Source organism: Athalia rosae, chromosome 2, assembly GCF_917208135.1.
Source record: "Athalia rosae chromosome 2, iyAthRosa1.1, whole genome shotgun sequence".
Taxonomy (NCBI): Eukaryota; Metazoa; Arthropoda; class Insecta; order Hymenoptera; family Athaliidae; genus Athalia; species Athalia rosae.
The window spans coordinates 9,028,921-9,040,491 of NC_064027.1; the positions used below are offsets into that span (position 1 = coordinate 9,028,921).

An 11,571-nucleotide genomic window follows, 5' to 3' on the forward strand; every position below is an offset into this window, starting at 1 on the left:
TGATCAATAGATTATTTCTTGTTAAATGAAGTAATTGATCGTTTAGAATAGTTTAGTTTTATCTCGATACAGCTTTGCGGTATAGCTATAGTCGGCACTATGTGTAGACTTTTGATAATTCGCATAACTTGCCTGTCTTATCGAAATCTTGCCAAAAAATTAGATTGATTCCAAACATTTTCGAGACCTTATCGTGTAACTTAAATTTTTTAATTAATCTGGATGGAACGAGGTATCGATAACCAGCTTTAGTTGAATATATCTTATTCTGTGTGAATATCAATGTGACAAGCGAAATACATCGGTGTAAGGGATGAGCACCGTATTCCGTCTATTAATAAGACCATGTTAAACTTATGCCATCTGAAAATATCATATGTTTAAATTTAGTTACAGTTTCGGTATAGAATATAGGTCTAGAGACAGAAGTTCATTGGTACGTACATATTAATGGACTCAATAGAGGTTGATCGACCTCAGTGAAAACCTCGCGCCGCTCGAAATCCCTCAATAATCTTCCAATAAAATATAAAAATACAAATTTTTTTAAACCACGAGTGTACGGCTAAAATGAGATTTTCAAACTCTTATAAGAATAGAGCTATCATTCAAGGGACCATACTGTTGAAGGCAAAGCCCTTTGTCTATGTACTGAAGTCTTTGTTTCGGAGTAAACTATGTGACAACTGTTTTCTGGGGTAAGAAACACATTTCGATCATAAATGTGAGCTCTGTAATAAAATCGAGTAACCAATGGTACTAACAACAAAGTTGACTTTAACAATCGCAAATATAACACGCGTTCGATGGGCTACCTCTTAAATGAATTAATTGGAGATACATAAAAGAAGCATTATCGTCTGATTTAGGAATGTTGTGTCAAACATTCAAGATTTAGTTGACTAGGCATTAAGTAACCATGTCAACTCATTATTCGTAGTCAACGACGCGTTGACCGATTGTTGAATTTGAATGACGGATTCAAAAGCTGTCAGAGCGCGAAAATATTCGAATTATAGTCAAAAAACGATTCGTCAGGTGTCGGCACCAATTGGCCACCAAGCATTTCAAATTGTTGAAATGTCATATATGTATGTATGTATGTGAAATGTACGGTACATGTGTAGACTATCATCACTGTCACGGAACGCTCAATCAGCTCAAATATTGTGTCTTTGATATGTACGAAACACAATATTAGAATGCCGAGACTTCGGAGGTGCGATTTAATTGAAAAGATAGCGAACTGTATGCGGTGATACAATCTATGCATGCACAGCAATATTAGTTGAGTAAACATCGATATGAAGAGCAAGGTTAAATTCATTAAAAAAGGATCAACAATACTAACAGCCAAACCCTTTGCATATGTTCTCAAATCCGAATTTAGAAATGACAGATGCAATAATTGCCTGCAAAGGTATCATTGTTGAATTACACCTTGATTTTTGCGGGTGAATTTTATAGTAGGATTATATCGTTGTGTACATTGGATGTAATTGTTTATAGTGGAAAGCTCTTGAAATGTTCAGCATGCCAATGTGTCTATTATTGCGATCAACACTGTCAGAGAGAATCATGGGGCGTTCACAAATTCGAATGTTCAAATTTAAAACGTATATCTCCAAGAGTGATTCCAGACGCAGCACGATTAATGGCTCGAATAATTGTGAAATTAAATAAAGCGGGGGGAGATGAAAAGGGCTACTACACAGAGACGAATTTCAGAATGTTTAAGGATCTCATGTCTCGTAAGTAACATGCATAGCTAAAGTATGACACTAAGAGCAATGAAACAATGTCTGATTTTACAGATTATTCCGACCTTAAACAAGATGCGAAACGCATGGAACACTTCACTTCTCTTTGCGGGGTTTTATTCGAATTTCTCAGAGGAACAACTTTGCCAAATTCAGCCGAGTTGATGGGTATCTATGGCAGAATTTGTGTTAACTCCTTTAATATATTAGATCAAGAGATGAACAGCATTGGGACAGGAATATACTTAGGACCTTCGATTATGGATCACAGTTGTAAGCCAAATGCAGTTGCAGTTTTTGAAGGGACTACAATTATTGTCAGAGCCTTAGAAGATATGCCACGGTTAGATTGGTCTCAGGTGTGTTCTCACTGATATTACCAATAAATGTAGGGTGATCTGTGCTTAAGCACGACCATGAGGAACATAAAATAGGTTTCATCCAAATACATTTTCACCTACAGGAGTATAGCAGTTTTCCCCCTACACTGAGACCTTTGTTTTATACATGCACACGTATGCATTGTTACATATTTCGGCAATCTCAATCCATCTTTTATTCAGTAGTCTAATGCTACTAACATTTGTGTTGAGACATAACAACACAACAATAAAACAATTTTTATACCTATGATCGTGCCTAATCACGTTCTGATTCATTCATAGTTTTGTTATATTAATTGAATGCTATTAATTGTATCACTGCATATAATTGAATGTTAAATCAATTCCTATGCTCCAAGTAAAATGCTAGCATTATATTTATGCGCTTACAAAAATAGGAATGTCATCAAAGAAAAAAGGTTCTGCTTTCAACTTCTTGAAAATTGGAGTTTTTCTTACAGATTTGAAGTTGTTCAAACTTTTAAAATAATTATATTTATCGCCATTTTATATGTTTTGATATGAAAACATGATTGAGCTTTTACTGTTACTCTACATCACTACAGGTTTTTAAAGCACAAGTAGTTTTTTTGTTGTGTCCTCTGGAGTATTCCATTCGATAGCTACTTTTATCAATTGAGCAGTTTTTTTATGATGTTAATTTGGAGTGTTCGGTGTAATCACCATGTCAAACACCTAGGTGATGAGAAAACACTGTTTCTCTTGAGGATACATCCGATGATGAATTTCTTTGAATATTGGGCTTGCTTTGTTCATTTAAATCTCATCATTATAATTACATGGCCATATGTTGGCAGCGCCTGTAATGAAATTCATATTTGATGTTTCACTTGTGCATGAGGAAAGTCATCATATCAGAGAAATGATTCATTCATAATCATGCAAACCCAAAGATGATCATTGTTGTATTAACTTGCTTTTGCCACTGTTTCGTATTTGTTTTTCACGAATTATTTGATATTGTGTGGGGAATAGTATTCTTTCTTGATTTATGTTCTATATTAACAGATTGCGAATCAGTGGATAACTGTTTTCCCACGTGACATAAAAAAATATTAGGTGAATAATAGAATTGAAAAATTACATCATAGATTGGTTTTTTATCTGCCCCATATGAAATTAGGTAAGAATTTCTTACATTGACTTGCTCAATTCCACCGAAGAAAGGCAAGCTGAACTATTGGCTGGATATTATTTTCGATGCAACTGCGAACGTTGTATATCGGATGAGCCAATGATTACGGCTGCTGCTTGTCCATCCTCTTCATGCAATGCTCCTTGCTCAGCATCAGAAAAACACTGTGTGAAATGTGGAGAAAATTTCTCTGAAGAATTTGAACAAACATTCAAAGAAGTTACCGCCTTCACAGTCCATCATTTACAGAGCATGAAAACTATGGCTTGTATCCTCTGAAAACCAAGCATATAAATTTCTTAATTCATAGTCCTTAGCGTCCATAGCATAATTTTTTTTATTAAGGCACTTTCCTTGACTTGAACGTCTCAGATCTTGATGTCAGTAAAATCTGTCTGAAAAGACAGGATGGAGTCTTACATTCCCTCAACTTACAGCATGTACGTACACTAGATGCTGCTTTTGAGGCAGCAGTAAATCTAGGTGCTTCTTGGGAAGATGCTGAGCAGTACGGTTTGAATCTGATTCCAGGATATCTGTAAGTTTTACGAAACATGTAACTCTCATTTATTTTCCCATCGTTTTGTTTCTTTTGAAAAAGCCTGGTTCATTTTAGTTCAGTAGTTATTCAATGATCAAAAAACATGTATATTTATATAAATTTCGTTGTCTTCAGGTTGTACTACGGAAATTTACATCCATTAACAGGGTTGTTGTACTTGAAATTGGGAAAAATACAATTATACTTGGGCAAATCTCTTGAAGCAGTAGATACGCTGAAAACTGCTGAATCGGTTTTGAATATCACGCACGGCGAACAACATTCGCTTGTGAAAGATCATCTGAGGCCATTACTTTATCAAGCAATTTGTGAATCTTCTAAATAAAATAAACGTTTTTAAAATGTCCTGGAAATTTAGTATCCATATCAATTTTTTAGAGACCAAGTTGCTCCAGATGTAACAAATATTTTCCGACACAAAATTAATATCTAATCATCAAATGACCGAATAATTGGCCCTCTTAAACCTGTGAAGACCGACTCTCAAACAATAGCAATCAACTCGATCAAATATCGTGACGATTGAATCTCTGGCAATGAAAATGGACTGCATTCGATTTGTTGTACGTACCAAAATGTGAAAGGTAACTGAACAGTCATTTTTTCATACATGCAGGCAACATGTTGCATGATTCAAATACAAAAGTTTCTAATTTCTCATTAATGTATTCGTATGTTGCGTTTATGCACCATAATTTTTTTGACCAGCTTATAGAAAATTCACGGAAATAGATACCTAAAAGGCGAATAATATGTTTCAAAAGGGGGAAGGGTTGGAAAAAAGTTTACAAGATACTGATTTACTGAAAAAATGTTTATTATGTGATACTGATAGATCTTGCATACTCGCAATCATACAATAATTATTGTACATGCTATGCCACAATAACAATAGTAACTACACTGGCACTCACGCACACGCTCTCCTTGAGCCTCACAAATATTTTCAAATGTATTCGATTAGTACTTCAATGGAACATATAAAATAATCAAAATAAATTAACAACACACTGAAATATTTCAAAGGAATTGAATTTCAACTCCTATATGGCAATATTTCAAAAAGGAAACATTGCCACCATGTGTTTCTAGTTTTCTATGAGGGTGCGGAAGGTCGACATTTCCTTTTAGCAAATACAGTTCAAAGTAATACAACGATTTCACAGAATTACCTCGCGCCCTCATTGCCTAACAATAAAGTCAAGTCCAGTTCCTTCATTTTCGACTTCCAGTTGAAAAAATGTTGCTGTCACGAACCAGCTGTGAATTATATACAAGGTACGTTACGATGTCGTTATATACTAGCATCGAAAGTATTTGCTTGAAGGTTGTTTTCAGTCTAACGAACATAAAGAGTTCTTTGTGATTATAGTTCATCCTTAAGATCGTCTTCTTCGTCAGGAGAGCCTCCGGTAGGTGGAACGCCACCACCAGCCCCTTGGTAAAGCTTAGCAATAATTGGTTGAACGATTTCTTCTAGTTCTTTTTTCTGTTTCTTATATTCTTCTGGGTCACTGTCTTGGTTATCTTCGAGCCATTTGATCTTTTCTTCGATAGCCTCTTCCATCTTTGTCTTATCTGAGTCGCTGACCTTGGAACCAAGCTTTTCTTTATCAGACAGTTGATTCTTCAGCGAATATGCGTACGATTCCAGTTCATTACGTGCTTCGACACGTTCCTTCAGTTTCTTGTCATCGTCGGCGAACTTCTCAGCATCCTTGATCATCCGTTCAATATCATCGGGTGTCAAGCGGTTCTGATCGTTTGTGATCACAATCTTTTCACGGTTTCCAGTTCCCTTATCTTCAGCAGATACTTGCAGGATACCATTGGCATCGATTTCGAATGTCACTTCAATTTGTGGAATTCCTCTAGGTGCTGGTGGGATTCCAGTGAGATCGAACTTGCCAAGCAAATGGTTGTCCTTAGTCATTGGTCGTTCACCTTCATAGACTTGAATAGTCACAGTGTGTTGGTTATCTGAAGCTGTAGAGAAGATCTGCGATTTCTTGGTTGGGATGACGGTGTTTCTGTAAATTAAAAAAATCAAACAGTCAGTGCAATTCCAATGTCTAACAATCATTGTTGAGTAGGTTGAAGTTTTCAGGAATCTGTGCTTACCTTGGGATGAGTTTGGTCATCACTCCACCGACTGTTTCAATACCCATAGTCAGAGGGTTGACATCCAACAAGACGATTGCGTCGGTATCTTGTTCGCCGGAAAGTACACCAGCCTGAACAGCAGCTCCATATGCCACAGCCTCATCGGGGTTGATTCCCCTGGAGGGTTCCTTTCCACCGAAAAACTCTTTCACTAACTGCTGAACTTTTGGTATCCTTGTGGATCCACCAACAAGTACAATCTCATCTACGTCTTTCTTGCTCATATCAGCATCTTCCAAAACCTTCTGTACCGGTTTCATTGTGCTACGGAACAGATCCATGTTCAGCTCTTCGAACTTGGCTCGTGTCAGGGTCTCTGAGAAGTCTTCTCCCTCAAAGAAGGACTCGATTTCGATCCTCACCTGTAAATTGAAAACAAATTGAACTTCGTTCAAACGTGGGGCCCTACTTTGGAATAGGCTCAGCTTTAGAATTCATGAGAAAGCAAAGCTGTAACTTTTTACTATCTAGTTGGTCATATGTTCAGTATTTGTGAAACCTGAAGAAAAAATCGATCGATGAATATTTACCTGGTGGCTAGCACTCAATGCTCTCTTGGCCTTCTCAACCTCTCGACGTAATTTTTGTACAGCCCTGTTATCCTTGCGGATATCCTTGCCCTTCTTCTTCTTGTACAATTTGATGAAATGATCCATGACTCTTTGGTCAAAGTCTTCACCTCCCAAATGGGTGTCACCATTTGTAGACACTACTTCAAATACTCCATTGTCAATGGTCAGGAGACTCACATCGAAGGTACCACCACCCAAGTCGAATACCAAGACATTTTTCTCTCCATCCTTCTTGTCAAGACCGTAAGCAATAGCAGCTGCCGTTGGCTCGTTGATGATTCTCATCACGTTCAAACCAGAGATAGTTCCAGCATCTTTGGTGGCCTGTAACATGGATAAAAACAAAAATATGTAAATGAATATTCAGGCATGGATGAAAGTTTAGAATATGAATTGAAGTTTATTCAACATGTAAACTTGCAAAATTGGCAAACAATTTGGTAATTTTCTTACCTGTCGCTGGGCATCGTTGAAGTACGCAGGTACAGTGACGACGGCATGTGTGACCTTCTTACCCAAGTAGGCCTCAGCAGTTTCCTTCATTTTATTGAGAACCATAGCGGAAATTTCTTCAGGAGCAAACACCTTGTCTCCTTGACTCGTACTAACTTTGATGTGTGGCTTGCTGTTCTTTTCAATAACAGTGAATGGGAAGAATTTGACATCTTGCTGAACAGTCGAGTCAGACCATTCACGACCAATCAAACGCTTGGCATCAAACACAGTGTTTTCTGGATTGGTTGTGAGTTGATTCTTGGCGGCGTCACCAATCAGTCTTTCTCCATCAGGTGTGAACGCGACGTAGGATGGAGTGATTCGGTTTCCTTGGTCGTTGGCAATGATTTCCACTCGCCCATTTTTATACACACCCACACTGTAATTGATGGAAATAAAATGGGATCAAAAATCAGAGTTAATCTGAGTATATTCAAAAAATCAATACAAGAGGATTGTGTTGTTACATGAATAATCAATATACACATAATTACCATGAATAAGTTGTTCCTAAATCAATTCCTATGACTGTACCAATATCCTCCTTGTCTTTTTTATCTTCTTTGGCAGTTGCCAAGGCTGTGATCAGCCCCAGCATAAACAGGGCTACTGCTCCCTTCATTTTGAAGTGATATTGTAAGAATTCACCTGGAATGAACGAATTATAATCCTCATTAGACACTTGTAAGATACAATGCTAGAAAAAACATAAAATTCTGTATAGAATAACGAATTTTCGAAAATCCGAAAAGTTGTTGGCAAATTTAAAAGTCAGATCTTCTAAACAATCGTCATTGACAGTAGAAACACCGAAGATCGTTCAATGTGCAAGATTTCATTTGCCAGCAGGCAGCCGGTGACGGGGATATTGCGAGTGATGTAAGATCTTTGTGTAAGATATATTTGACTGTAATACTGAGAATCAGTAGAGCATAAGCTTTTCTAAATGAAAAATTATTCTCGAAATGCGAGGAGAATCTTCAATAACTCGAAACCCAAATGAATGAAGAGTACCCACAGGTCGGCACAAGATACGTGGCTTGCTGTGCGTAAGTTGGATAAAAAAGTGAATGAAGTAGGGAATTAATAATTATTCACCGGTGTTGGAAATTATTCAGAGGTATATTATTGAGAGTTGTTCAACTGCACGATATTTACCAGAAAAAGTTTTAATATATCCAAACTGCTTAATGACACAGAGAACACAATTTAACTTCGTTCGCTTGAGATGCTGTGAAATGACTGACTTGAGAATGAATTGAGCGCCGGGGATATTAACGGCACCATCTCGTCGTGTCTCACTCTGATTGGCTGAAAACGACACGTTACAGAAGAATTCCGAGCTGTGATCGGCGGACGTTACAACAGTTGGCTTCTTCTCATTGGCCCACGTCGCGACACCCTCCTTTCCAGAATATTCGGGGCTAAACAACATTGGCTATTTTATCGCGAACGTTCAAGAATATCACGCAGTGACGGATCTTGCAGAAATAATTTGGCTCGTTTCATTGAAAATTGTTGTCACCTAGTAATCGGGATACCTTATCTAATTCAATTGTCAGTACGTTTAGTGGGATAGAAAATTCATTGTTGAAAATTTATGACAGATTACAGAACCAGTTATTTGGTCCACTGCCGAAATTATCCTGCTGATACCTATTACTTCTAATTTACACCATTGTTGAATTATGGCAGTATTAGTAAATAGCCTCGACTAGAGACAGATTCATCGCTGTCATATTTCCTTCTAAATTCTGGATTAGAACAACTTAAGTTGTAAAGATCGGTGGTTAAAAGGTCAGTGTCTGGGCCCTAGCTTAGATCCCTGAAAACTCGATCCTGAAATCATCTGCGCACACGCAGGACGTGGAATATTTAAAAATAACGGGACGGCTAGCGGATCGTCAGAATAACAGCACATATTTACGCTACACACCTGCATAGTAAAAACAAAAAAAAAGAAGAAATTCATGATACCTAAACTGGATCCCGACTGAACAAATTCTAGATGCTTTTCAGAATTCACCAATGGTAGCGCAACACGTATCGATAAAAGCGTTGTCAGTTTATAATGAAAAGTGTTTGGTATGATAGCTATCTGCAAATAGCTGACTGGTTCTTGAAAAGTGTAAGTAGCACTTTCAAAAGCTAATCTAATTTATTCTCACATAATCTTGGCCAATGACTTGAACTTGATCCGTGTCAAGTATCAAAGTTGCAAAAGACATTGATTATCCAATTTTTGCCACTATACAGTAGTATGATTCGGTGTCCATTGCCTCTCATTGTGAGGATGATCAAATAATAATGAAATGACGCAATGCTGTTGCGAGTGAAACAAATGAATATATTCTAATAGGCTGATTCAGATCAGTTCATGTAAAACTTATAATGCTAATATAATTATTTCAATTTCGTAACAAATTTCGTATATAATTATATACATGATATGATAATTTCATAATATGTACATTATTTTTATATACAATATATCCATGTTTAACAGTATAGGTATATGTGAGGTAATACCCAGCCCTGAATTTACATTTTATACTTTATTTCGAATATTCGTAGTTTTTGGTGCCCTTTTATTGTTAGTCGAGGCAAGAGTGTGAAATAAACTCATTAAAACCAATAGTGTATGATGAGTTTATATCAAACCTAGTCCTCTGTAATTGGATTATGTATGCACTTCTACCGTTGTTTCTCTTGCCAGCTGGTCCTCATCCACAGACATTGTTGATGGCCGTCTTTCCGTATTTGTTATTGCATCTGAAATGCAAAAAGAAAAAAAAATTAACACATCAGTACATGGCTCACTTAATCACACTTTGAAGGCAAAGACACTTAAGAGCGAATATATTGTAATAATTTTTGTAAACGATATTATTAGATGCACAGTTCAAGTACCAGAGCATTCAGAATCACATTGTATAGTCCTGCGTTTGTCAGTAAATTGAAGCATATTGAGTTGTTGAATGGCTGCTCCAAAAATCCAAAATCCAAGACCTCCTCCAATTGCCAAAGCAATAGTGAAATACGCGTTGTAAGACATCACAGCCAGCATGAGCAAGTAGCCAAGGGTAGTATGCGTAAACCAGTGAAGTACCTCCAAAAACCAGCTGATCCAACTTTGACTAGAAACCACATGAATTCCATTTTTCAAGATATTTAATCGTCTAGCATTTTTGTAATAAATTCAATGTTCATTCCACCAGAGGTTTAGTGGCTGCATGAGTGTGGCATGGTGTGAGTATTGTTATGTATGCAGTTGCATAAATACATATTTTGAACACCTGAGTTGGTGTACAATAAAGGTAGAGCGCCACTTTGAAAACACCTCTAAACCAAGTGTACAAATTTAGGAATCGATAGAACGCTGTAAGATCACTAAAATAAATGTGATATGATTGTTATACATCGGATGCATACGATGTAGTAGCAACCCGCCATGAGTTACTAGAGGTAAAAAGTATATAATTTTTTCGGTTCATACAATTCGCTTACAGTTTCTTACAGTTAGAAGTTTACCAATATGGGAAGGCTGAGGGCACAAAAGTTTTTCTTGAAAGTCTTGATAAAAGAGAAGAGTCTTCACCGCTCAGACCACCCTGTTCAGATGGTAACGAGGCAAGCGTCCTTTGTCGCAGCTTAATCTGAATTATTTTCATTCCTTCAAAAATAATAGCAAGACTCCCCAGTCCTAAGCAAGTAGCTATCAGGCCCCATGTCGTCGTAACGTTGTAGCCAGGGAACATGAATGTTCCCAAGTCTACACCAAACCAATACGTCATATGCATCTGAAAATAGATATTTTCTGTACATTGTTTGCAATTTATCATAATGGAATCGTACATGAGTCCATTCTATATGATTGACCAAGTCATTCAAGTAGCGTATATAAAATTACAATTTAAAGTTGCTTACTCTGGTATCAGAGATTAGTGTTGACAATTAATGGACGTAATTTATGAACTAAAAAATAGTGATCACTTATCAAATACCTTATATGGTTTTAGGTTAGACTCGCTTTGATATTTCTATCTCCTCTTGAGCTCAGCATTTAGGGATTGGATTGAGCACTCAAAACTGATAAGCATTTGTGTTTAAACAACTGTACTGACATATTAATCAAACCAATTACTAATATACAATCACCTAGCCTTACCCAAGGGAAGGCTGCATACATACAGTATAAGTGGTAATGTATTCTGACTTTTACTATCAGCCATAATCAGCCATCAGGCTTGTATGACTGATATGACCGGTGTCTACTCGTTTGCCAGTGACTCACCAAGTAATAATCCAGTACAGAAAGTTATAACTGTCTATATTTTCAGAGCACTGATCAGTATATCATGAGAAATATAAAAGTATTTGAGAGGAACAATGACTGACTGCATTGTTGCTATGAGTGAAAATGAACTTTGTTTGTGGATGAAGCAAAGATCCATGGATCTTAAATGCAGTGTGATTGTAA

At 36.9% G+C, this 11,571-nt stretch overlaps 3 protein-coding genes across 6 annotated transcripts; 1 reads left to right on the forward strand and 2 right to left on the reverse strand.

Moving 5' to 3' along the window:
- The first annotated feature begins 66 nt into the window (after positions 1-66).
- On the forward strand, positions 67-5,086 carry LOC105683467 (histone-lysine N-methyltransferase SMYD3). 2 transcript variants are annotated; one of them, XM_048649765.1, is made up of 6 exons: positions 67-698; positions 1,510-1,751; positions 1,815-2,119; positions 3,288-3,567; positions 3,672-3,837; positions 3,976-5,086. In XM_048649765.1, the coding sequence occupies exons 1-6, from the start codon at positions 571-573 to the stop codon at positions 4,184-4,186; spliced, it is 1,332 nt and encodes a 443-aa protein (XP_048505722.1). In that variant the 5' UTR covers positions 67-570; the 3' UTR covers positions 4,187-5,086. The 2 variants fall into 2 exon arrangements, with proteins under 2 accessions (XP_048505722.1, XP_012251505.2); XM_012396082.4 differs by lacking the exon at positions 67-698 and adding an exon at positions 724-1,420.
- Positions 4,661-8,541, reverse strand: LOC105683439 (endoplasmic reticulum chaperone BiP). Of its 2 annotated transcripts, none has more exons than XM_012396028.4 (6): positions 8,250-8,541; positions 7,586-7,739; positions 7,050-7,470; positions 6,555-6,920; positions 5,983-6,386; positions 4,661-5,891 (listed from the first exon to the last, which is right to left on the reverse strand). In XM_012396028.4, the coding sequence occupies exons 1-6, from the start codon at positions 8,524-8,526 to the stop codon at positions 5,228-5,230; spliced, it is 2,286 nt and encodes a 761-aa protein (XP_012251451.2). In that variant the 5' UTR covers positions 8,527-8,541; the 3' UTR covers positions 4,661-5,227. The 2 variants fall into 2 exon arrangements, with proteins under 2 accessions (XP_012251451.2, XP_020706325.1); XM_020850666.2 differs by having other exon boundaries at positions 8,190-8,299.
- Positions 8,542-9,417: 876 nt separating this feature from the next.
- Positions 9,418-11,362, reverse strand: LOC105683203 (probable low affinity copper uptake protein 2). 2 transcript variants are annotated; one of them, XM_048649772.1, is made up of 4 exons: positions 11,019-11,362; positions 10,623-10,891; positions 10,002-10,228; positions 9,418-9,863 (listed from the first exon to the last, which is right to left on the reverse strand). In XM_048649772.1, the coding sequence occupies exons 2-4, from the start codon at positions 10,889-10,891 to the stop codon at positions 9,772-9,774; spliced, it is 588 nt and encodes a 195-aa protein (XP_048505729.1). In that variant the 5' UTR covers positions 11,019-11,362; the 3' UTR covers positions 9,418-9,771. The 2 variants fall into 2 exon arrangements, with proteins under 2 accessions (XP_048505729.1, XP_020707192.1); XM_020851533.3 differs by having other exon boundaries at positions 11,096-11,356.
- Between the last annotated feature and the right edge of the window lie 209 nt (positions 11,363-11,571).